The 27,025-nt window shown below is 46.8% G+C and overlaps 1 protein-coding gene across 1 annotated transcript in view; it reads left to right on the plus strand.

Moving 5' to 3' along the window:
- LOC121101274 (actin-binding LIM protein 1-like) overlaps positions 1-27,025 on the plus strand; it is a 190,164-nt gene that overhangs the window by 124,594 nt on the left and 38,545 nt on the right. Inside the window, exon 2 of the mRNA XM_040624498.1 lies at positions 21,597-21,731. Coding sequence (XP_040480432.1) covers positions 21,597-21,731 — 135 coding nt within the window. The remainder of the gene's footprint in view (positions 1-21,596; positions 21,732-27,025) is intronic.

The raw sequence follows: 27,025 nt of genomic DNA on the forward strand, positions 1-27,025 counted from the left end.
TTTTATCATGTTCCTCTAGAGAGGGGAAAAAATCCAAGTGTGAATAACTCTTACTATGTTATAAATGGAAGTGCTCCTCTCACCAGAAGTACGACTCTGCCCAGCTTACCTTCACAACAGTAGGGCTGTCTGGATAATGAGATTTCCAAAGCTAAGGGAAAGAATTTCACATTGAAAAAAAAAATCCCTTTTCCTGTGCCATCTACTCACTGATGTCTACGAAATGTTTCTCCAGAAATGAAAGAAGACTTCCTTTGTACAACGAGAGTTGAGGCTGAATGTATAAGTAAATCCGAGAGAAGGAATACTGACTTAAATTTACCTGGAGCTCTTGAGAGCAATTTTTGATGAGAGAGTGAACTCAAGAACATGGAGACAGAGCGGATCTAAGCTGGAGGGGGGGCCAGCTACTCCCAGACTTTGAGAGGTGGCCCTACCTCTTGCCTCTCTGATTACCTGGTCAGGTGACCAGAAAGGATGAAACCAGCTGTACTGCCTCACAGAAACCCTCATTTATGGAACAACAAATTGACTTTTCCCAATTCCCGCAGAAAAGACATCCTACGGTAGACTCATCCTACCAAGAGGAAAATCTCGGCATCTGATACACTTTGAGGAGGGGACCCCCCTCTGTGATATCATATTCACAGCCCTTGGGGGGCAAGAAAGAGAGTCCTGATATTGTTTGCCTCTACTATGCTGAAGTCAAAATGCCGAGTGTTTTCCTGAGCCAGCATTAGAGAGCCAGAGAACTTTTCAGAAGGTTCAGTGATCGGTGAGTGGTGGGGATTTCTCCCATTGTGGTTCAGCCTGATCCGGCCACACCGCAGTAGAAACCAGCCAGCTTCCTATTTCATTGTGTGTTGGTCTGATGGTGACTCATACTGAGAGGTATGTTTATCCCAAATTGGCAGGAGCTGTGTATTCAAGGGCAAATTTTGTTAACACTGGGGAGGGTGAATATTTGTATGCATGACCTGTTTTCTCTGCAACATTGTATTTGAGTTCACACTGACATGATTAATGCTATTATGGTCCAGTGTGCCGTGGGGGGCAAAAGGGGCTTGTGTCTGTACCCCCACTGCATTCAAACGGACTGACTCGTTTGAATACTTGGACTTAACCATGAAGATGCTGGCTTTCTGAGTACTTCCAGGGAAATTACTGTCTGGGGCAGTGGTCCTCAAACATCAGCAAGCATCAGAACCACTTAGAAGGCTTGTTAAAACACAGATTTCTGGCCCCTGCTGCCAGAGCTTCTGATTCAGTAGGTCTGGGGAAAGGCCTGAGGTTTTGCATTTCTAGCAATTTCCAGGTGGTATTGATGCTCTTGGCCCAGGAACCACACTTCGACATGGTCTAGGCTATCCATGGTTTCTGTGGGTAAAATGATCAGCCCTTTAAGCAGTACGTGAGAACTTTTATGTAAGTAGCCTCTCCATTCCATATGACTATCTCTATCTTGTTTACAAAGCATAGAAGTCAAAGGGAAAGCAAAGAGCATTATTTTCACTGACTCTCCCACAGTGTAGAAGGAGGCTGTCCTTCATAATAAAGCAGACCTTCTGTGAGATCCGAGTGGCCAGAGACTGCTGTCAGCATAGGACACTGGGTGTGCAGCGGGTGGGCAGGGCGGGTGCAGGTTGAAGATCGAAAGCTCCCCTTCCGGCAGTGACTGGGGCTCGGCCTGGCTTGGGGAAGGCAGCACTAATTTGGAGTCAGAGCACAGGTGTGCCACCCTCTAGGCATCCTTCCTAATTCTCGAAGGGTTAGGCGAGCGTTTGTATTGGGGTTCCCAGAGCTCTTTTTAATCCTTTGGCGAAAGATGGTTTCAATAGATTATCTTGGCTCACAAAGGCTACAACTCCTTCTTTAGTCTTTGAGGAGCTAAAATATATTATTAATACTTGGAGTGTTTTACACACTACCACTATATCCAGTCTGTATTCTAGCTGTACTCTTTCTGTTGTTCATTATTTGGAGACACTGGGAAGAAAGATGTTTAAGAAAAATTAAGAAAGACAGAATGGTAGAAAAGATAGCAAGGTCATTCCATGCTGGACCATCTGATGGGAAATGGAAGAGCAGGCTGAGTACCCCTCAGAAAAACGGCAGGGGCTGAGGGTTCCCAGGTCCATGGAGGGTCCCCTAAGTAACACATGGGCGGGATGAGTGTCTACTAGACTGCTCTCTCTGTGCCATTCACGGGAACCCTGTCTAGATAGCCATCGAGGAATAGAGTTTGGGGGCCAACGGTGGGAATGGTATCTGCTAGCCTGGACTCTGCTTATACTGTATCTGCCTATCTAGAAAACACAAGTTCTGTCATGTGTGAAGGTCCCTAAACGACGAACCACAGCAATGGGCTTAATGAGCACCTCGTAGATTTGGGGAGGTCTACTCTCTGCAAGGCATTTTGGGGGTAGCCTGAGGCACTGAAAAGTTCCTACCTTCAGTAGGGTATTGAATTACCCAGTGTAGAAAGGGGTGTTGACTGAGAATGCAAATCAAGGAGACATGAGGCAGTAGAAAGGGCATAAACGATATTCTGTGGGCGTTCAAAGGAAGAGTTAGTGTCTCAACGGGATTTTTTTAAAAAAAGACTGTCTAGAACAGGGAGTATTCAAGATTGGCCTTCAGGGGGTCTATAAGTTTCTTATGGTTAGGGGCGGTATTTGATTCAGCTGGTATCATTGGACAGTGTCTTCTCCGTACTAAGGGCTGAGTGATGTCGAATGAACTAATACATGAATGAATGATATGTATTGGTGGAGGAGATGGTTATACTTACTTAAATGTGTATTCAGAATCCAGTAAGAGATAAGCAATCTAGGTATCGAAACAAAATACAGTTCTTGACCTGAATGCATGCATATTCTAGCAAGGAGCAGAGACAGGTAAAGGAGTTATTATGATACAATGTGAAATGTATCACATTGCTGTGGTTTGTCGTTTAGGGACCTTCACACATGGCAGAACTTCTTGTGTTTTCTAGATAGGCAGATACAGCATAAGCAGAGTCCAGGCTAGCAGATACCATTCCCACCGTTGGCCCCCAAACTCTATCTAACAGAGAACTGTTAATGTAATATGGGGCCTCAGTGCAGGGAGTGGTTAATTCTGCTTGCTGCGAGGTCACGGCAGGCTAGGCCTTGAAGGATGAATAGGAGTGCAACAAGTGGCTAAGGAGGAAATGAGGGAGAGAGAGAGAGGTGGTCAAATTGGCAAAACAGAAGCAGTGAAGTACGACCTCTATCTGAGGAAAGACAGCCAGCTGAGTTCGGCAGGAGCTTCTAGTTGGCCACTGAATACAGCAGTGGACACAAGGAAGGGTAAACAGAGGGCTCTGTGGGTGAGAGTGAGTTAAGGAGGGTTAGAACTGGAGGGTGTACATACAGATGCTTCCGAGAACCGGGCAGGTGACCTCAATGAGTGGCGACTGGGGCAGACCGGACAGTGTGGCCCTCGAAAGAGAGAAGCTACTCTGTGGCTCCAGCCTCGTTCTCACGAAGGGACATGCGCCAAGTGGCCGGAGCTTCCAATTTTCAAGAGTGACTAGAAATAGGAATTTTTATGTAAAATCTCCAGATGTTTAAATGTTGGCAAATGATTCAACTTTCTCTTCAAAAAAATCTTTGTGTAGGCCAAACAAAACATGTCTGTGGGCAGACCTCAGCCGTAGGGCCTCCAGATTGTGGTCTGGGGCTTAATGCAGCACTCCCCACACCTACCCAAGGCAAGGAACCCAGCTTCACACATCAAGACCCAGGACTTATGCACATATGCATATAAATGACTAAAATAAAAGTCACATGAAGCAATGCATTTACTCTATTTTCTGTTCTCTTCTGTTTTTAAAATATGCTGGCCATGATCCCATGAACCGATTTCATGTTTCAGTGGGTCAAACTGAAGTTTGAAAACCATTGGTTTAGAACATCTACACTAAAGTTTTATTGGCTGAAAACAGAATGAGGTGCTTTCCTGGGCAACCACGTTTCTCTCCTGGGTACTCTCACAGTACAGCTTAATGGGTATGTTTTGGTTAAATTGGGTTTCTTCCCTTGCAATTGGAGAAGTTTTTTGTTTTGTTTTTAATTTTTTAATTTTTTAAAATTTAAATTCAATTCACATAGAGTGTATTACTAAGTTTCACAGAGGTAGAGGTCAGTGATTCATCAGTTGTGTATCGCACCCAGTGCTCACCACATCACGTGCCCTCCTTAATGCCCATCACCCAGTGACCCCATCCCCCCACCCCCTCCCCTCTAGCAACCCTGGAGAAGTTTTGGCAAAATCATTGTAGAACCTTTCAGTGATCATTTTGTCCTAAACAGAAGTTGGCCAGAATTTGGTGTTCTCTTTTTGGGTGCTTGATACAATTGAGAACTGACCTAGCTGCCGAACTGAGTAAAATGCTACTTGGATGAAGTTTAGCAGAAAAGCCAAAGGAAACCCCCCATTCAGGCCTCATCAGCTTCTAAGCCTGGTATTTCTGGAACTACTTTTTCATTTAGAAGACTTTTTTCCTGTGTTTCTGCGTCACCACTTCCTGTGGCCATGCTTACTGGGTTTCCTGGCTTTTGTACCTCAGCCAAGGAGCGAAGGACAAGTTCAGGGCTTGGACAGTCTGTCCTGCATCATGTCACCCCACCATCCGTGCAGAAGCTCCACCCCACCATCCGTGCAGAAGCTCCTCCCCTCCATCTGTTGGGAACCGTGTGCTATAAATAGGATTCATTTTTGACCTATCAGAGCATTTCCAGAACTACTGTAATTTAGGGGCTTTGGAGAGATGGCACCCCTCACCCGGGAATGTCCAAGGCCTGAGCTGTCCTAGCAAGCCTCCAGTGCAGCAGGGAAGGCATGGCCATTCTTTGGGTCCGAGGCCTGTCTGCCATCACTCCTCTCTTGAGTGAGAAGTATCCCAGCCATGCACAGCAGGACTCTGCATGAGCTTGGACTCTTGAAACAAGAGGCCAAGAGTGGCATCTTGCCATCGGAAGGAGCTGGTACGAGGGAGACACCCTCAGGGAAAGGCCATGCCGGCCGGGAAAGCCACACAACCACAGGGCGGCAGCATGAATACTGTGGTTTTGCATAGTAAGTAGGCAGAGAAGGCAGATACTAAACATGAATCACGCCAACAAGGCCGGACAGAGAGCAGCACATGCGGACTGTTGGGTCGGGGGCCAGGACTGCGCAGAACGACTGGGCGGTGTTTGGAGACGAGATGTGAAGACCGGTCCTTTACAGAGTCCGTGCGTTGCTTCCCTCCAGGGCGCTGCTGTCTTCGTCCTGTAGCGGAGCAGCCCCTCCGGAACTCTGAGGCCCGTAGCCTGCCCATCTTCTCTACCCAGAGGCCGGGTGCTGCCAGGAGCTGGACGCTGGGATTGGTATCAGAGGTGCCACGTCTCTGCCACTTCCCAGAGCACTGACAGCCAAGCTCTTACCCTGCCTGAGATTCCCCCCCCTTTTTTTTCTCAGTGAAAATCATACTGAGAACACCCACTTTTCTCTCTAGGGTAAGTTATCAGATAAGTTTGAGCATTGGGAAGAATTATCGCTAGGTCTACAACAAAAAGTGATAAAAAAAAAAAACCATAATAACCATGACAGACTGTTTATCAGAAAGGCAAACAGGAGAATAGGAAATGATGAAGTCCGGAAGATGAAAAATATTGTACAAGAAAGGGAATCTATTCATAGGCTGCACCCCAGAGTTCAGGAGAACCATCATTGCATTCTTAAACACTGCCCACAGATTTAACTGAAAATTGTGGTATCGCCATACTGGGAAGAGCAGAATGTTAAACAAGTAATGACCTAGCAGGAGTAAGCACAGTGTTAAGAAACATAGCACCAAATGGGGTGCCTGGGTGACTCAGTCGTTAAGCCTCTGCCTTCGGCTCAGGGTGTGATCCTGGCGTTTTGGGATTGAGCCCCACATCGGGCTCCTACGCTGGGAGCCTGCTTCTTCCTCTCCCACTCCCCCTGCTTGTGTTCCCTCTCTCGCTGGCTGTCTCTATCTCTGTCAAATGAATAAATAAAATCTTAAAAAAAAAAAAAAAAAGAAACAGAGCATCAAAGGCCAGAAAAACACCAGACGTTGAACACATCTGCCTGTGGACTGGCAGGAGGGGTGGAGCGGGCAATTGCCATCATGCATTATAAGCATATTCATTTTTCACATATAGACCTATTGAGTTTCTTAAACTTTGATAAAAATAAAAACATGGGAGAAAAACCATGCGACCATCTCCATATTTTATTGTCAGGATTAATATAAATGAGATCGTATTTGTAAAAACTTCAGACGTGGCTCTTGACGTGCTGTAGGTAGTCCGTAAAGTGAGTTGAAGGTCAACTGATCTGTAGAGTTTCGTTTTTTGTTTTTCTAAGTAGCAGGGCAGGTGCACAACTCAGAACCAAAGGGAATGGCCCAAGATCCCTCTCCAAGAAAATAAGACGAAAATGTAGGTGGTAAGAGAATGAAATCTGTAATGAATGGAGGGCAGTGTCAAACTGCCCTCGGCTGGAATTTCCAGTAGAGACAGGTTCAGAGGGTGAACTTGTGAAGCCCTTCCCTGGATGTGTCCATTTCTCTCTCATTTGTCCCTTGTTCGTACAATTATCATCCCATTTGCCTTGGTGGCTTTGTAAAATTATCCCGTAAGCCTTCAGGATTTTATAGGTTTACCTGAAAAGCAAGTTGTATTTATGAGGGGGAGCTCTGCAGCCAGGCTGCCTGAGTTCAAATCCCAGCTCTATGGTTTACCAGTTGTGTGACCTTGGGCAAGTCACTTAACTTCCCTGTGCCTCAATTTCCTCATCAGAAAATAAGGGTGTTAGTAGTACCAACTTCATAGGACTGTTATGAGAATGGACTCAATAAATGTCGAGCATTAAAAACAACGCCTGGCATACAGCAAGAGCCCAGTGATTGTTTGCCCTTGTTGCTATGACTACTATTCCTCCCGGCTGAGAAAAATCAGGGGCGACATGTTCGTTGTTGTGGAGTTAGGCGATCAGATTAGTTTCAGGACTCAGGCAAGTAACCAAAGCTGAGATAGATGAGTTAAGGAACCAGGGAAGGCCCACCCATGTCTGCTGGGCAATCGCTTTGTAGTTTACCTGAAGCAGAGCGAGGCCGTGAACCTTGGTCGTGCCGAGCCACTCTAGGACCACATGCGTGGCTTCCCGTGGCCGGTAACTCCTACTGTCCGGTGATAGAACTTCGCCAAGGCGTTCTTCCGGCTGGGTTCGTGATGCCCACGTCCCCCGGACAAGCGAGCCGACGACTCCACTTCCTCTCTCTGCTGTGCAGTGAAATGAGATGTCTAATGAAGACTTGGTGCCAGAACGTGTAGACCTACCTGGTAAAAGCATGGTTTCTAAAGTGCTTCCGGCCCGAAGCCCCATGTGTTCAGGATTCTCACGGGACGCAGCGGGCCGCCCACCCGCAGTGGTGCCTGGCTGCTCTTCTGCATCATCGTGCCCCGGGGACGCTGTAGCTCACATTTCCGAGGCTCTGGTGCCACCCTGGCTCTTCCGCGTGGGTCAGCTCAACTGGAAAGTGTGCTTTGTTGTGTGGCTCTCAATCCGAGAGAAACTGAGCCAGCCTTGATCTGAGACTGGTCCGTCAGTAAGCTCATGCCTTCAGCTTTGGTTTGTTTTCTGAGTCAGAGACTTGAGCAAGCGTTGTCTCTTATGTCATTCGTTGTTTATTGACATCACCAGAATTACCTAATGGATAGACACTGTCGTGAACCTAAGATATTCAGCCCACTCCAGTTTCCCTGGAGGCTGTTGCTAAGGAAGAAAACCAGACTCGTGTTCAATGAATGCATGTATTGAGCACACATTTATGGGGCACAGACCTTGTGCCAGGACTGGGTGAGACCCTGGGGACATAGCAGCAGTAAGCTTGTGGTGGAGAGCGCAGAAAGAAAGAATGTTTAGATTGTAAGTATAAAGAAAGTAAACAGAGATGGGGTGGTGGGGAAGCAGGGAGACTGCCTTTCCTTAGATGGGTTGGGGAAGACGCTCTGAGAGATGGCAGGTAAGCTGCTTTCAGGTGAGACCAGAAGGAGAGGCAGCCAGCCTCACAAATGGCTGGGGGACGAGCCTCGTGGGGAAGCAAAGAGGGCACGTGGAGATCTTGCGAGAACTGGAGCCTGGGGGCTGGAGGGAGAGCTCCTGGGAAGACTGGAGAGGTACGCAGGGCTCTGGGACCACTGGGGGCGTCCTGGGTCATGCAGTAAAAGTGCTTGGAGAGCTTGGTGAGTGGAATGATGTGCTCGAGTTTTGTCCTAAACGACCATTCTGGTTGATGTGTGGCAAAGCAATCAAACGGTTGAGTCCCAAGCCCACACCGTTTGAAGATACAGACTGCCTGCATTCCTCCCGACCACTCTGTCAGCGCCCCCCAATACCCAGCTTGGTGAGGGGATCGATCACTTATAGGCATGTCTCATTGTTTCTAATTTTCTGACAAATCTCTGGGCTGACACTAGAGTTGACACACTTCTAGCTAAGTGGTGATCACGAAAGCTCCCACATGAGCCAGGAATGGAGTCTATGGTGTCTTGATCCAGTTTTTTTTTTTTTTTTCTATTTTATGGTCTCTTTCCCAGGAAGGCAACAGAGATGAAAGGATAATGAGGGTATTTTTTTAGGGTGGGGATGTACTGGTGAAAAACAAATATATACCTTAGTGGGGAGGATTTCATGCATTAATAAGGTGCGAGATGTGGAGAGGGTTTGGGTGGTTCCTATCTGCTTGTGTATATACAGTGGTCCCCTTTGACTGCTGAGCAAACATTGAAAAGCTGAGACTAACAGACACTAGTCAGACCTGCTGGTTAAACGCTATAGAGACAGAAAATAGATTGGTGGTTGCCAAGTGCTGAACAGGGGAAGGACCGAGGAGTGGCTGCTAATGGGTATGAGGTTTCTTTTCCGGGTGATGAAAATGTTCCAAAATTAGATTGTGATGATGGTCACGCAACTCTGTGAAAATACCCGAAGTCGCGGAACCGTACACTTTAAATAGGTAAATTGTATGATATGTGAATTTAATAAAGCTATTAAAATAAAACCTGTTTACAGCCCAGTGGGATAAGCTGGAATGGTACACTGAACGCTGTAAGGTTCATTGATGAATTGACCATTTACTGGGTATCACACAGCAGAAAAGCAGGTGTCCATTGTCAGTAGTCGCAGAAGACACCATGACTGGAAATTCAACATATTTGAGTTTGAGGTAGAGCACCTGGGTATTTATGATCAAGGACCTTAAACGTGTCCCACCATATTCCTGCATTGAAGCACCACGGAAAGAGTAATGGCTTCGGTTTCTGGAACATTCACTCAGGCTCTCGGGAAAGGTGCTGAGCACTTTACATGCATTAACTCATGTATCCTCCCAAGTATCAAAGTAGGATTTATCCCCATTTTACAGAAGAGGGAATGGAGGCTTAGGGAAGCATGGTAACTTGTTTCAGGATCACAGAGCTAAGAGGGGTACAGCCAGGATTTGCACCAAGTCTGTCTGACTGGAACACAGAGTGACTGGCTTACCGCTGGGGGTGACCCCTCCCCGCACACCATCACGTGAGAGCAGAGGGCTCCCAATTTGCCTACACTGTGAGCTGAAAAATAGTCCTGTCTCAGCTCCTAAGAGATAAGCTAGGCTATACCCTGACTCTGTCGCTCCTCTCAAGACCTCCCCTGGGGGGAAATAAGGAAGTTTAAAGTTTGTTCCTCGGTCTGTCCTTGGAGGAGGCACGGGGGCAAACCTCTTTCACTGTCTTCTATTCCGTGATGCCCTTCACTTCCTCTGTGCTTCAGCTAAACCAGATTCCTGATGGTCCCTACACACCCCATCCCACCCTTCATTGTCTAAGCCGCCGTCCCCTTCCTTCCCATTCATTTAAATCCTACCCTTCCGTTGAGGCACAGCTGAAAAGGGTGCTTCCTTCTCGAAGCCTTTTTTCTGGTTTCTCTTTCCCTATTTCACAGTTTTCCTGCGGCATGTGGTCTGTTCTCTACCTTGTATTCGTATCCATTCATTCTCATTCACTAACTCTCTCCTTTCTCCACCTTCCCTCCACCTCCGTCCATCTTCCCTACTAAACTGTAAGCTCTGTGAGGGCAGGACCTGGGGTGTACGGGAGTGTCACAGGAGAAATACTGCCTCTTTCCCCCTTCTGTTGCCCTTGTCCACGAAGCCTCTGTTTCAGAAGACGACAGTTGACTTACCATCACCCCCCAGACATATCCCGGGCTCTGCCCCCTTCAGGCCCCAGGGGCTCAGGGTGCCCATGCTCTCTGAACTATCCTCCCTGTCACCCTTTCACCTGCAGCCTGCCCCACAGGGTCAAATCCCACTCTCTTCTCCCTAGAGGAACTTTCTCCACCCCTTTGTCCTGGCTCACTGTTTGCTTTTCTCTTCAGAAATCCTCCATAGTGTCTGCGCCTGTCCTATACTCCTCACCTCCCAGGAAAGGTCCTCAGTGGTTTTCTGTCTGTGTTGATCAGCTCCCCAGGTAGGGTCTCCCATGGGCTGTGCACGTCCCTGGGATGCCCCCTCCAGAAGCAGGGATAGCATGGCTAGCGTGTGTCTGGAGTCCCCACGGAGCCTGAATGACACAGCACGCACAGCGGCACTCACTTGGTCAATGTTTGTTGACTCTGTTGATGAGAAATTATGTCCCAAGGATTGGAAGGTTGCATTTAGTTTTCATGGAGGCGTAGTTTTAATGTTTCTCTGTTCCCTCTCCCCCAATCCCATGTTGGATTTCAAACATATTTTTTTCGTTCCCAGTGTTAGACTTCACTAAGTCTAAGCGTTCTTAAACTTCAAGAGATAGTCTCTTCTCTCCCACTCAGGCAGGTGAGTCCCTGAAGTTAAATAAGAGAATGATCAAACCACCCAGAGTTATGCTGCGCCTGGATGACTAGGAGAACGCCCGGCCAGGTACCAAGAATAGGTTATGATGCGTGTTTGCCTTTTCTTGCAAAGGTGGCACCAGGCAAGGTCATGTCCTACAGAAAGCTTGAATGGACCAGGACCTCAGATCTGGGAGGAGCTCAGGTCCCGAGAGAGGAGTGCTAGCATTTGTAAAATCATGCCTGATTCTGCATGTTGGATGCTGGGAACTCAAACCGTGTGCTTTTGTCTCCCACTGGGCGTGCAAACACCAGACAGATCCAGGGGAAGGCGAGTTGGTGTGTTTATTCACAGAGCAGGAGTGGGAGTGCCTTTTCAAAAGGGGTTCGAATTCTTATTTCTGAAATTTAGAATTTTCCTGAACTAAGAGGCTCATTTTGCTGTTTATTAGCATTGTAACTTCAACACAGTGGTGTGCTGGTGGCTTAGCCAGCAGCTCTGGGAGGGGAACGGGACAAGGTCCTGAGGTGTAAACTCTGCCAGTTTCCATGGTGTCAATGCCACCCACCCCAACCCCCCATGGCCTGTTTCAAACGACTGAGGCGAAGTCACTGGCCGTACAGGTGGGCAGGGCTGTGCACAGTCGGCTCTCTCCACAGCAGGAGCCCGCTCCAGCTCCCCACTCGTGGGGCAAGTCCCGTAGCATCTCTGAAGCTCAGTTTTCACCATTGTAGGTGAGGATGATTCAAAGGTGATGGGCTCAAGGGAGATATTATATTTGAATACCTTTTATAAATTGCCAAGTACCATGCCCATATTCATCATTTTCCTTAGTTTGTTTAAAATGCTATTTTTAACTAGTTGGTATTTCCCAGAGTATCCTAAGCAGTGAGTAGAAGCCACCAGAAAGACAAGGCGAAGACAGCTGGGAGCTTCCTGTGCTGGTACCAGACTTCGGTGTGTAGCTCACAGGGACACTTTGACCTACGACTTGGTTCTTCCTTTTTTTTAAACCCCTCTCTGGTGTCTGGATTTGGAACTGGGGGGGGTGGGTAGAAGGCAATAGTGGCCCCATGCCTACGCTAAACCCTGTCCCAGGACTTTAGGCCCAGATGCTAATACACGGTGATCCTGTCTCTAAACTCGCATTCCTAAAACGGCTCCAGTGGGACCGTGGTCCCTCCCAGTCTCGAGATCAGCATGGCGGGGACGCTCCAGCAGCCGGTGAAGATGTGGTGTTGTGCCAGCGGGGTTCGGACTGAAGCCACTGCCCAACTGCTTGACTTGATCCATTTCTAAGTGGAATTTCTAGTGCAGGGACAATGCAAGATCCCTGGATGACCTTAAAAGGCTCCATCAAATCTCAGAAGGGATTTTTGTCACACATGGGACATGTCTGCTCATACAGGTTAGTGACCATCCCTGCTGACACGCTGCTGACTTGGGCCTCTGTGTCACCTGGGAGGTGAGACCTGTATTTTTAGTCCCTTTCTGCTGTCTCGGGGAAGAGAAGCATGTGGCAGGAAAGCTGGCCTGGGAGTCAGGGAGCCTGTGAGGGAGAGGAGGTGGGACTCCGAGCAAATGACTGTCCCCAGTAAAACTACTGTGTCAGAGAAAGGCTAGGAGAGGTCTCGGATGGGTGTTGCCTCAGTGAGTCATCTCAGCCCAGAGGTGTGTTTCTGGAGTCGCTCCTTCAGAAGGAGGAGGAGAAGTCCCCAAGTTGGTTTTACATCGTACAGAGAAGGCAGGCACGCACATCAGGGCAAAGCGTCATGTACGTTACAAGGAGGAAATTTCCTGGCCGAATTATTATAATCCTAGGACTCTTTGCTTTGTGAGAATCAGATTAACCGGCTTTGCGCCTGGGCTGTTTCTATTATCAGGAGCCCAGCTGACTGATGCTGACCGTGCCTTTTACGTTTGGAGGAATAGTGAAGAGCTGTTGCACTGCCTCAGAAAGGCTGTCCAGTGTCGGGACATCTTACAAGTGGAAAGTAGCAGAGCCGCTGGAACAGCCGTCTTACTGCCCCCCACCCCCGCCTGCTGGGAGTGTCTGTGCCAAGGCAGCCCTGAGCTTTGTGCCACGTAATAATCCTGATTAACAAACTAACATGGTATAAAAAAAAATTAGGTCGTGGAAGCCAATTAAAGAGAAAGATCGTTTTGGACAACTAATGACGGGGTTACAGTGTGTAGCTTTAAGTAACTACCACTTGCCACAGCAGGAAATGGACTTTTAGGTAAACTGCAAATTAAGCACTCTATGCATTTATTGAAACTCTTGAGTTTCTTGTTTCCCGGGCTCAATACCACCAGTGCCAGTTTCTAGCACAAAGAAGGGGAGTAGGAGGTGGAGAGAAGCGGGAGCAGGGAGAACACATCTTTGTGCTGTGTGTTTACAATCAAATGGGAACTGATGGAGTAGAAGCTGAGAAAAGATGCTAGGTAATCCAGCAGTTTCTGAAATGCAGACTCCCAGGAGAACAGGGCTCCCACCTTGAAGCAGAAACCAACCTTACCGGCAGAATATCATTTCGTGATTGCAAATCCAGATGAATCCTCACAGAGACCCATCTAGGCCTGTGCTCAGGGTGGAGCCTGCAGGGAGGGCATCCTGATGGCCGGCTGCGTTTCCTCCCTGTATCACCCTCACCCTGTGAGTGTTCTTTTCCCAGAAATTGCTGCAGCCTGGAATAATTTCCTTTTGTATGTGAAGTGCTATTCCCATCTGCTTATTTACTAGCAGGTGTTACCTTTGGGATTATGATGCAGCTGGGTGTTCACTGCTTCTGAGCTGTGTAATCAGAATTTAGCTAGTACGTTGCACTGGCTTGATTTCCTTCTGTGCTGGGTAAGACTTTCCTGTGGAAATCCCCTACACAGTGCTTCAGAGCACGGGCTTTGGAGTCAGACGACTTCTTAGCTGTGTGATCTTGAGCAAGGTACACAGCCGTGGTGTTCTCCTTAGGAATAATAGGACAGCACCGCCGTAAGGCATTTGTGAGGATTCTCTGTGATCATGGGTATAAAGTAGTTATCTTAATGCCTGGAACGTAGTCAGTGTTCGGTACGTTGTACCTGCTGTAATAATAGAATGGTGCTAGGGAGTTATTTACTGAGATGCCATAAATTCAGAATTCCGTGGCTTCATGTGGGGGATGCTCCAAGAATGGTATTGGGTGGTAACCGTATTTTCCCTGATCCAAAAATTGAGCTGAGAAGTACAGAGATGACAACTCAGATTATTCGACATGTGAAATCAGAAGTATCCCAGAAATTGGGAGGAACTGACCATTAAGCTAGCACTTGTATAGAGCCACCGTTGATACACTGTGAAACAAAAGCAAAGTAGCCCAAAACAAGAGCAAATCAAATGCTGGGTGACAGTACAGGGATTTAGTGCAGGAGGACGTGTGGGAGAATGAAATATTTGATCAATATAGCCCAGAGTGAGAGCTTCAGAGAAGAGCCAGGAGCTAGGCGGGGCCCCATGGGTCAGGTTGAATTTGGCCAGGTGGGGAGAGGAGAAACCATTGCAGGTGAGGCACAGAGCCGTGCGTGAAGGCTCTGGGGATGCTGAAGATCATAGATCAGGGACTGGTGAGAAGCCCCAACCTAAGGGGTATTTGTATATTTACATAAACAAAAAATAGAGTGTTTTCATGTGCATTCTTTGGGGTTGGACTGCCTGAGTTCAAAACCACTTAGCACAGGGTGCCTGGGTGGCTCAGTTGGTTAAGCATCTGCCTTCGGCTCAGGTCATGATCCCAGGGTTCTGGGATCGAGTCCCACATCGGGCTCCCTGCTCCGCGGGAGCCTGCTTCTCCCTCTCTCTGCCTGCCACTCTGCCTACTTGTGCTCTCTCTCTGTCAAATAAATAAATAAAACCTTAAAAAAAAACAACCCACTTAGCACAGTGCTAAGTACTCAGCAAATGTAGCTCCTTCTTAGACATCAAAATAGCTGGTGTGGACTGTGTTATTGAAGATCCCTGAAGCTAGACGGACAACTTTAGACTTGATGGATTGGGACTGAGAGAGCTATTGAAAGTTCTTTTGTTTTTACTTGAATAATAACTTTATTTTTTAAGAACAGTTTTAGATTTATAGAAAATTTGAGAAGTTCGTGTAAGGGATTTCCATCTACTTTCCCACATTAGTAACATCCACCGTTAATATAATACTGTTATAATTAATGAACCAGTATAGATGCAGTATTAGCTAAAGTCAGTACTTCATTCATATTTCCGTAGTTTCTATCCGATATCCCTTTTCTGTTCTGGGATCTCCTCAGGACGCCGCATCACCTTTGGTTCCCAATCATCTCAGGCTCCTTACAGCTATGACAAGAAGACTTTCCTCCTTGTTTTTGGTGATCTTGACAATTTTGAAGAGTACTGGGCAGGTTTTTGTGGAATGTCCCTCAATTTGGGCATTTTCTCATGATTAGGCTAGGATTATGGGTTTTTTGGGGAAGGAAGATCACAGAGGCAAAATGACAGTTTTGCCCACATCATCTCAAGGGTACAAACTGTGTGGCCGTCACTGATGATGTTGACCTTGAGCACCTGGTTGAGGCAGCGCTCATCAGATTTGCCCACTGTTCAGTCACCCTTTTCCCACCTGTCCATACTGTCCTCTTTGGAAGAAGTGACCAAGCACAGCCCACACTTAGGGAATGGGGACTTATGTGCCACCTCGTTGTGTGGGCTGCTCTTTGCGGGTCGCACTGAAGAAGAAGGAGCCAGGGAGTGGGAAACTCTCCACACTCTGAGAAAAAGGGGTCGAAGGCTGGATTCGTGTAGTGAGAGAAGGGGAAGTCTAGGGATGTGACAGTGGACAGAATTTAATGGGAGAGGAAAAGAGGGTAGAATCAAGGATGACCTCAAGGTTCCAAGCGGCAGTGATTAAAGGGTTGTCTGAGTGTAGACAACACAGTGTACATTGGCTGCCAACTCCATCTCTTGGCTGTTTCACCCTGGAGGAGTCACTTTGTTCCTCTGAGTCTCTGTTTGCCCATTTGTTACCTGGGGTTGAGGGTCTCCCTGTTTTTCCTTCGTGGGGCTCCTTAAGAGTGAGATAAGACAAAGCAGTTGCGCGCACTCCAAAAGCCATCAGGCACAAAGCACTGTAGGTCCGAAGGCTAGCTAATGGAGTGCTGGGGCCATGGGGAGAAGAGGGGGTTCTGACTATCTCAGATAACCCGGGGCAAGTTTTAACTCACACTGCATACTCTGTCATGGGTTTGTGATTATCACCTGCTAAGGAGATTTTTGCTTTCTCAGATGTTCTGTTTCTAGGGGTCTAGTTCCATGGTCTGTTGGGCAAGACGAGGCTGGTTCTGGATTGGAAGGAAGGGCTTTGCCTAATCTTCGTGGTGTTCTTACCACCTGTAGTGGCCCCTGCTTGGGGTCGCTGAAGGTTACTGGGATTTCCTTACTGATCTCAATCCCCCCATCTTATACCCGGCCATACCTCATAGGCATTTCAAAAGCAATGCATCCAAAATGGCACTTTTGACTTCCATCTTTTTTTTTTTAATTAATGATTTTTTATTATATTATGTTAGTCACCATACAGTACATCCCCGGTTTCCGATGTAAGGCTCGATGATTCATTAGTTGCGTATGACACCCAGTGCACCATGCAATATGTGCCCTCCTTACTACCCATCACCAGTCTATCCCATTCCCCCACTCCCCTCCCCTCTGAGGCCCTCAGTTTGTTTCTCATAGTCCATAGTCTCTCATGTTTCATTCCCCCTTCTGATTACCCCCCCTTTCTTTATCCCTTTCTTCCCCTACTGATCTTCCTAGTTCTTATGTTCCATAGATGAGAGAAATCATATGATAGTTGTCTTTCTGTGCTTGACTTATTTCACTTAGCATTATCTCCTCCAGTGCCGTCCATGTTGCAGCAAATGTTGAGAATTCGTTCTTTCTGATAGCTGAGTAATATTCCATTGTATATATGGACCACAACTTCTTAATCCAGCCATCTGTTGAAGGGCATCTCGGCTCCTTCCACGATTTAGCTATTGTGGACATTGCTGCTATGAACATTGGGGTGCATATGGCCCTTCTCTTCACTACGTCTGTATCTTTGGGGTAAACACCCAGTAGTGCAATGGCTGGATCATAGGGTAGCTCAATTTTTAACTTTTTAAGGGACCTCCACACTGTTTTCCAGAGTGGCTGTACCAACTTGCATTCCCGCCAACAATGTAGGAGGGATCCCCTTTCTCCACATCCTCTCCAACAATTGTTGTTTCTTACCTTGTCTTGACTTCCATTTTTAACTGGAGTTTCAGAGATGTGACTGGCCTTGCTTGCCTGTGACAATGTGAAACTTTCCAGCTTGCAATGGGCTGCTTATCTGTGTAGCCAGAATCCCTCCAAACTGGATATTACACAGTGGAGGAATCCCTTTGCCTTTCTGGGCAAATGGACTCTTAGCTCTTCATATATATTTCCTCATTATTCAGAAAGTACGCAGCCATGCTGTTGGTATTTCATTGTACTACTCTTATTTTAGCAATGAATTGTTGAGCTACGAAAGATTTTAAGCTTGTCTATGCAAGTTCCAGGGCAAATCACTGACTGCTGGGTGCAGAGAAAGAGTCAGGAAGCCTGACTCTTACGTGTACGTCTGCCAATAGCTTGCTAGTGACTTCGGGTAAGGAATGTAAGCTCTTCGTCCCTCAGTCTCCCAGTCAGTAGAATAAGTGTGGACCACCCAGGCTCGGAAAGATGGAGCAGTTGTGTAAAAATTAGCAACAAAGCCAGCTGGCAATAAGAGGAGTGTGGAATTACTGTCATAGCCATATTGCAACTGACTCAGCATATTTCAAAAATGTAAAATTGAGCCAATGAACGTATATTTGGTATTAACCAAACTGCCAAAGGCACTTATGTAAAACGAACCTCTTCATTAATCTTTAAAAAGGAGAGAGATTCTTTGGTCGACCCTGTTGGGATGAAATGAGAATGCTCTCGTTTGGTCTTTGGATTTCGTCCGTTCTCTCCTAAGAAAAGCCCATTCCTTCACAAGGGGGTGGTTCTTTTTTTTTTTTTTTAAAGATTTTTTATTTATTTATTTGACAGAGACAGCCAGTGAGAGAGGGACACAAGCAGGGGAAGTGGGAAAGGAAGAAGCAGGCTCATAGCGGAGGAGCCTGATGTGGGGCTCGATCCCATAACGCAGGGATCACGCCCTGAGCCGAAGGCAGACGCTCAACCGCTGTGCCACCCAGGCGCCCCCCACAAGGGGGTGGTTCTGATACGTGTCCGTCTGGGCTGACAGATGATGGAAAGGCAAGTAAACGTGCTAGAGGCTCTGCTCGTCTCTGGGTGAACACAAAGGTCAGCTCTGGGCATGGAGGACTTCAGAGTGTAATATATATTTCCAAAGGGAAATGCTTGCAAAATGCGAATGCCGATCCCAATTCTGACCTTGGTGCCTGGTGCCAGCCGTTGCACTGGCACCTTTGTGGAGACAAAGGGAAAAGCCAAGAAGTGAAATGATATTTTCCTTCCCTCATCATTACTCAGCACGGCTTACTTGCTTAGCTAGAAAGAATTCAAGTGTCAAGAGAAACCGCAGTGCAGAGTTCTTATCCCAAGATGTGTTCTGCCTTGTGGCCAGAGACCCACTGTGCTCCACTGCCGTTCCCAAAGTCCCTGAAGAGGATGGCCTGGTGGCTTGCGTGCTTCACTCTAACGTTCCTGTAACTTGCTTATCCATACTGTTTGAATTTTAAAGGAAAATAGTTCTTAAACTATAGTATGCATGAGAATCATCCCAGGAGGGTGCCTGGTGGCTCAGTCAGTTAAGCATCTGCCTTTAGCTCAGGTCATGATCCCAGGGTCCTGGGATCTAGTCCCACATCCGGCTTCTTGCTCAGCGGGGAGCCTGCTTCTGCCCCTTCCCCTGCTCGTGTGCTCTCTCTCGCTCGCTTGCTCGCTCTGCACTTGCTCTCAAATAGATAAAATCTTTAAAAAAGAGAGAGAGAGCATTATCTGGGGAGCTTACGAAAATGATAGAATGCTGATTCCCACCCCGAGTTCAGTGGGGCTGAGAAATCAGCATTTTTAATCTATGGCACGGGGGGGGGGTTCTGATTCAGGGGGTCCGCAGAGCTACTTTGAGGCGTACCACTGAGTGCCATGCCCACAAGCAATACTATATCACACGCTGTGTGTGTTCCGTTCGTCGGTCAAGTCCTAGCTGTTGCTTTTAGAACGGCACTGGAGCTTGGCTCAGCCCCTTATTGCCTGACTTGTAACAATTTGTGACTCAGACAAAGGACACGGGAGAAGCATAAGTTTGGGGGTCAGAAAGACCTGGGTGTAGACCTTCAAGCTTCCGCCTACCGTTCCTCGGGTAGGTTGCTCAAGGACTTTTTCTGTTTACTTACCTGTCAAATGGGAACAATATTACCACATGACCACGAGTGCGTGGATAGAACGGGTAAGCGCTTAGCACCATGCCTGGCATGTAGTAGCTAGAGGCTGAAAAAATATCACTCGCCTCCATTCTCGTGGGAAGCAGACATTAACTTTAAAAAAAACCCAAAAAATGAAAAACCTCATATTCTTCTCCAGTACATGAAGCAGATATTGTAAAGATAAACTTTTTTTCCAAAGATTTATTTAGTAGGGCACCTGGGTGGCTCAGATGGTTAAGCGTCTGCCTTCAGCTCAGGTCATGATCTCAGGGTCCTGGGATCGAGTCCCAAGTCAGGCTCCCTCCTTGTCAGGGAGCCTGCTTCTTCCTCTCCCTCTGCTGCTCCCGCTGCTTGTGCTCTTTTTCTCTCTCTCTCTCAAAAAATAAATAAATAAAATCATTAAATAAATGAGGATTTATTTATTTGAGAGAGAGAGAACACATGCGTATGGGGTGGGGGGGCAAAGGGAGAGAGAGAACCTTAAGCAGACTCCTCACTGAGCTCAGAGCCCGACTCAGCGTTCAGTCTCACGACCCTGAGATCATGAGCTCAGCTGAAACCAAGAGTCAGATGCTTAACCGACTGAGTCACCCAGGCGCCCCAAGAGAAACTTGTTTTAATGCCCAGGCGAATAGATTTGGGGCCTCGTTACACATCACTTTAACAGTCAGTGGCTTTTTTAGCAGTCTTGAAAGGATGCCCCTCCCTAGTTCCTTTAGGTAACACTGACTTCTGTTGTAACACATTTCCAAGAGGGGTCCCCGGGGGCAGGTGAGGAAATGCAGGTGTGTCACCGCGCGGGTACCTTTGGTGGACACTCCCCAGGGCCAGTGCAGAGAATTTGGATCAGGTGTTCAACCCGAAACCACACCTGCTCCTAGTCAGACTCTCACAGGGACCACCTTGTTTCTCAGAATTGAGCTAGTAATGGATTATTTGGACCGGGTTGTTCAAATTCTTTCCAGGTGAAATGCGAACATGATGGGGGGCTGAGAGAAACAAGGCACCATTATACCTGTGGTATCCAGCGAGCTCCTTGCTGGAATGGGCTTTCTAAATTGAGTCTCAGCATATCGCCCCACATCTCCCCCCGTCCAACCTGGTTTTACAGTTGCAGGAAAAAAGATCATCTTTGTTCTTTGTGCTGGTTGATTAATTTTAGGTTCACTGTTCTTATCCCATCTCATGCTCATGTGAATACTTATGTAATCCATTTCTGTATATCACATGGTCCTCCTCCTGAGGACCCAAATCGGGGAGGGGGGGGAACCAGCACAAAATGCCTACCTGCATTCTCTGGCTGGAGGAATTGCAAGTTCCCTGAAGACCTTTGGTCAGCTTAAAGCCACAGTGTCCTCTCCCGACCTTCTCTCGGTCTTTTATAAAGGAGAGGCCGTAAATCCTATCCCTGGGGCGGGACTTTGTTTTCTGAAGACAAACCTCTGGAAACTGAGAGAATAAGGCCAGTAAGCCCTGTTCTGTGATTTTAGAGCCTGATCCAATCCCCTTTGTTTTACAGGAAAAGAAGCTGAGGTTCAGAGAGATCCATACAGTAACTAGGAACTTCTTTTTTTTAAAAAAAATTACCGCCCGCATTGTGTGTATCAGGACATGGGCCCACAACACGAGGCTTATCACAGGCCTCCGCAGGTTACCTGAGTTGCCAGATGAAGATCGGGGATGGCTGGTAGACCAGCCGAGCCGCTGGCCAGTGCGTGCTACCTAACGAGTGAAGAAACGTTTGCTGAGCTCCTTTGGCGCATGAGCGCTCTGCAGTGTTCTGAGGAGCTGGGGAGAAGGAAGGAGAAGTACAAATGGGGAGAAAAATAGGAACTTTAAGAAATTGTTCCCTGCTTCGAGGAACTTAAATCTACAGTGAATTCCTTACTGACAGGTGTTTCTAAACCAAGATAAAGACATATTACAAATATCTAATACAAAATATTGAACCAAACAGTATACTCTATTTAATGGCCCAATTATGTAGTCCTAGAAAGGTGTGGGAGGAAGAAAGAGGGGTGCTGGCTCCCAGAGGACCAAGCCCCGTGTTTTCCACACTGGACTGTTAAAGCCACCATTCTCTTATTTTTTCCGTGTATCCTCATGATTATGGCTCGGGGAAGGGGCTCAGTTTGTCCTTCTTGAGTCAACGTGTGGCTCATTGGATAACATAGTTATGGGGCTATTTCTGTACGCCCATCATGACCGCTTTTGTAGGAATGCTTTCTACTCACATGGGTCTCTTGTTTTTTTCCAGTGGCCCACCCTCAGGACCCTCACCACCCGTCGGAGAAGCCTGTCATTCACTGCCATAAATGTGGGGAGCCATGCAAGGGTGAAGTACTTCGGGTCCAGACCAAACATTTCCACATCAAATGTTTCACCTGCAAAGGTATGGTGCCTCCAGCTTCCTGGTTTTATGGCGTGTCCCCATCTGTCCCCATGCCAGGCCACCAGGTGGTGAGTGAATGTGCTCAGAAGCCCTGGCATCACTTCCCTTTTCTAGGCTGGGTGGGATTAGACTCAAGGGGGAGGCCAAGCCTCCTGAAGACCAGTGGTCCATAGGCCTTTCGGTGTTTATTGAGGGTCCTGGTCCTGGGAGGAGCGAGAGCAGTAAAAACCGTTCTGTGTTTTGTACTTTATATTTGTTTTCCCCTGAAATGAGGGACTCTTACCCCAAAGTCACCTTGTCCCAAAAGCCATTATTTATAGAAGGGCTGGCAAGCTTGTAAGATTAGGGTTCTAAGTCACTGGATCCTGTGGCACCGGTGAGTGGGGAACACGTGTGCACACGTGTGTATTCAGAAGTGAGAATTAATCACCAACACTTGGAAGTTCTCCAAGAAGCTAACGAGTTGAGGTTGATTTCCATTAACAAGCCTCCCTTTTGGGGTTTGTAACTGTTGGCATCTTGGTATGAAATATGCTGACCTGTTATTCTAGAGCCAAGGCGGGGCTGAGTGGGGAAAGAGAGGAAGGAGAGAGGGGTTTGTGTGTTTATTTGAGGAACCGGTTATTTGAGCTGAGGTCATGTGGGGAACTCAGGCTGGTTGAGGGATCCAGGAGGAGAGGTGGAAGGAGAGACGAGATGATGAGCCTGCTTTGTAGCTCACGCTGCCCTCTGCGTGTGGTGGCTACTCTCATCCCTAAGAAACGCATTCCTTCTCAGTGCCTTAGTTTATGAATTCAGCATTGCCATCTTAAGCCATCTATCCCTGGCCAGGGAGGTTCTCAAGGAGACGCCAGGCCACCTAGTGACCGCCAACTACATAAAAGCAGGAGGGGTGGGGGCTTGTCTGGAGTCCACAGCTATTTGTTTCACCGAGGGTAAACTTTTCTGAGAAAGAGCATTGCCATATGGGTCAGGTGAAAAGACAGAAGGGGAGGGGAGGACATCAGTTTAGCTCCCATTGAGCATGACAGGAAGGCTGTAATGCACATTTTATAGGGAGGGATTCTTTAGTTCTTCCACAAACCCCTAGAAGTAAGTAGCAGAAATCCCGTTTTCAGACAATTCAGGTTGGCCACCAGGAAACATGAGGGTCACACCCAGGGTCCTGACTGTGCTGCCGTTCTCTGTGGCTTGAGTCCTGCCCTCGCCAATGAGTCTCTCTGTGAGCTCAGGCAAGTTACCTCTTGGTGGCCCCATGTCCTTATCTGTACAATAAAGAGACCAGACCATGTGATACTTAAGTCATCCTGGGTCTGAAGTTTGCTGATTGCATATACACAGAACGATGTGTGTGTATCACAGAGAACCCAGAGGTGCTGAATTAGAGCCCTTAGCGTGTAAGAGACAAAATGTTTTTTGGTTACATCCAGATTGGTTGACTAAGAGTCAGGCATCACATTCCGTTTCATTTTTTGCTCATAAATTTCCTGCGACTTGGCTCAAGGGGTAGATTTGGTCTGTGATAGATACGGTCCTCAAGCAGCGGGGGCCTTGCATCTATTCTGTATTTCTAACTGGAAGTACAGAGTGTTAGTCTCAGATCTGGGTAGTCACTGTTCACACGAAGGAACTAGAAGACGTGTTTATCCCCCATGGCTGGAAGCTTCCTTGCTATTTTTCTCTTCTAGTTTAAACCTAAAGACTGAATGTAAATTATTTATGTTGGAACGTTTTCCCATAGACTTTGTTTCATGCTACGAATGTGTTCCTGAAAAGTCCAATGTTTGTCTAGATTGAATCATATTTTAGGAGTGCTTGCTATTTGTAGGAACTATTTTGAATTTAACAAAACTTTACTAAAATAAATGTCTTCTATTCCTGTAAATTTGTATTTTCTCACACTTAATCTGTCAATATCTGTTGTCTTATGTCCCCAATCCCTTTTCTTTAATATCCAAAGAAAGTAGCTTAAGCCCCTCATTCCCTATACCCTGGCAAGTTCATTCCTTTCCCCCAAGATTCTAGAGTGATGTTGTCCAAGTAGAAATATGGTGCAAACCACGTATGGAATTCTAAATTTTTGAATAGCTATATTAAAAAGGTATAAAGGGATGGGTGCAATTAATTTTCATAATGTCTTTTATCTCTATATACCCAAAATATTATCATTTCAAACATATGATTAATGTAAAAATTATTGAGACATTTGACTTTTTTTTTCATACTAGCTTATTAGCACATCTCAGGTTGGACTAGTCTCATTTCAAGTACTCAAGAGCCCTTTGTAGGGGCACCTGGGTAGCTTCATCAGCTAAGTGTCTGACCCTTGATTTGGCTCAGGTCATGATCTCAGGGTCATGAGATCAAGCCCTGACTCAGGCTCTGTGCTCAGCGGGGAGTCTGCCTAAGTTTCTCTCTCTCCCTCTCCCCCTACCCCCACTTGCATGAGCGCTCTCTCTCTCTCTCTAAAATAAATCTTTAAAAAAAGAAAAGCCCTTTGTAGTTAGTGGCTACAGTATGAGACAACACAGTTCTAGAGAGTCCTTGAGGTTGTTTTTTTTTTTTTTTTAAGATTTTAATGTATTAGAGCATGAGTGGGGGGCAGAGGAAGAGGGAGAAACAGACTCCCCACTGAGCTGAGAGCCCGATACGGGGCTTGATCCCAGGACCCTGAGATCGTGACCTGAGCTGAAGGCAGACACTTCACCGACTGAGCCACCCAGGGACCCTGAGAGTCCTTGAGGTTTGCATTCTTATGGTCCCCTCTTGCTCCAAATTCTTTCCAGTACCAAGTTCTTGGCTTGCCTTTGTGAATGCTGCTCCTTGTGCATTGCTTCACCCCACCACGATGGCCACCATGCCTCTTTATTTCCCAAAATACCATGGACACAAGGCAGCTGTTTTCAGCAGACTTTACTGAATTTTACAGACATTATCCATTGGGATAATGGAGAGAAGTTATAGCCTGGAACAGGCAACAACAGTCCTAATATTCTTAGGCCATGTCCAAAACAAGAAGCTCATCATTGGCCAGGGCTCGCTCTTTCTTTCTTTCTTTCTTTCTTTCTTTCTTTCTTTCTTTCTTCCTTCCTTCCTTCCTTCCTTCCTTCCTTCCTTCCTTCCTTCCTTCCTTTCTTTCTCTTCATTCATAGGCTTTAATTTTTTGTGCAGTTTTAGGTTTACAGAAAAAGTGAACAGAAAGTACAGGCCAAGGCCATTTCTCATACATATTCAGAACCTCCACCTGCCGCCATCTTGGTGGGTCTTCCTCTCTTTACCCTTCTTGCCTCCATCCCTAGGACCTCGGTTTCCTGCTCCCTCACTGCCCTGACTCTAAGTATTCATAGAGTCTCTACTTTTTATGAATTCATTAGGATGGTTTCCCAGAAGAAACAAAAGTCTTCTCTTGAGATATGCTGTCTTCCTCTTAGCCCACATGGCCCAGACTGCAGCTAAGTCTAAAAACAACAGTTTTGTTTTCTGCCTGTTCCATCTAAAGCAGAGGTGTCATGTCCAGATAGTGAGCTAATATCCTGGGAGAGAAGATGTGGGGTGGAGAGCAGTTGCTAGAACAAGCCTGGGCTTTGGGGCAAGAGCCAGCCAAGTGCAGAGGAAGAACATTCAGGTTCTGACTCTGATTTCGGGGCCAGATCAGAGTTTCTCCTTCAAATTCTCCCCCCCCCCCCACACACAGTTTCCTTCACTCATATAGCTTGTTGCCAAAGCCTCACAGCTCTTGAATGGTGCCAGAGGCTGTTTTCCATAATTAGAAAGAACCTCCTAAAATGCCAACACCTATGGGAATAAAAAGCAGAGCTGAACTCTCTTACTAGGAATGGGTTTTGAAAGGAGAGGGAGAAAGAGGATAGCAAACATCTTCCATGAGAGCCAGACATGTAGGAAGGTAAGAAAGGGTCACTTCGGAGGAACCTAGAGTTCAGAGCATGAACTTCAACTAGTGATCAGTCCGTGAATTCACAGGGTTAGCTGTCACAGGATCAGGGTGGTGAGCAGGGATTTTGTTGGTGAACCCATCTCCCTAAAATGTCTGACGTCTTGGGATCTGATGGTGTAGGAGTTATTTATCCCATTAGTAAATGTTAATTGGACACATACTCCTTGCGGGATATTATGCTAAGTGCCGAGAATAGGAAGAGACAGCACGCTGCGTTTGTCCTCAAAGGACCCAGAGGGTATTTGGAGAGACATACAAATAAGCAGCATTGATGATATTGAGTAATAAACGCTGTGATGGAGAAATCCGTAGGACACTAACTGGAAGCAGGGAGACTCGGGGAGATAGAAGAGTCATCCAGGTAGAAATAATGTAAGGTAGCAGCAGGTGTGATAGAGAATTGGGGGCAGATCTAAAAGACATTTAAAGTTAAGGTTGATAGGATTTGGTAACCGTATGTGAGGAGTGAAGAGGATCCAGGTTTCCAGCTGGACTGCCTGTGTGGACAGATGGTTGCCACCCACTAAGGAAGAACAAGAGCACTGCATAGGGTCGTTCCAGGCGGAGAGTTCAGCTTGGGATACATCGAGGCTGAGGACACATGGTGTATTCAGAGTCCGGTGAGTTTAGCACTCAGGATCCAGGTACTGGTCTGTGTTGGAGGAAGGGTGATTTTTAATTTTTTTAATTAAGTAAATTCTACCCCCACCATGGGGCTCGAACTCACGACCCTGAGGTCAAAAGTCACATGCTGTACCAACTGAGCCAGCCAGGCGCCCCAGAAAGAAGGATTTGAAAGTCTTTCGGCATCTAGGTGGTGGCTGAAGCTAGATGATGGTGTGTGACATTGCCCTAGCAAAGGGCAAAAGGCAGGAAAGGAGTGACAGAGAGTGACAGAGCTTCTGAAGGAGGTGGAACCCAGTTTCCATTTGTAACCTCGGGAAATGTACCCACCTGCTAATGAGATGAGGAGAGTGGGAAAGTGTTTCAATTAACACTGGGTTCTATAATTAAAAGAAAAGGAAATCCCAAAAGCTTCTGTTATTCTTTATAATAATCCAATGGGAGTAAAACATGGCTGCAGGGTTCTGGACGGAGCTGTGCTTTGTCTTGAGTGCTCAGTAGCTTTGTTTCTCACTTTTCCAATTCGCAGCAATCGTCCCAAGTCAGGAGTTTGTTCCTTACTGCTCTCTGTTCATTCTGATACCGACCCAGGGATGGGATAGTTTTTTAATTATGACCTTGTCCTCATCATGGTTGTAATAATGCTCCATGAGAGAATAAGAAGTCCATTTAAATATTATGCAGTTAATATTTAACTATATATTTAATTAATTAT

Source organism: Ursus maritimus, unplaced genomic scaffold, assembly GCF_017311325.1.
Source record: "Ursus maritimus isolate PB19 unplaced genomic scaffold, ASM1731132v1 scaffold_7, whole genome shotgun sequence".
NCBI classification, from domain to species: domain Eukaryota; kingdom Metazoa; phylum Chordata; class Mammalia; order Carnivora; family Ursidae; genus Ursus; species Ursus maritimus.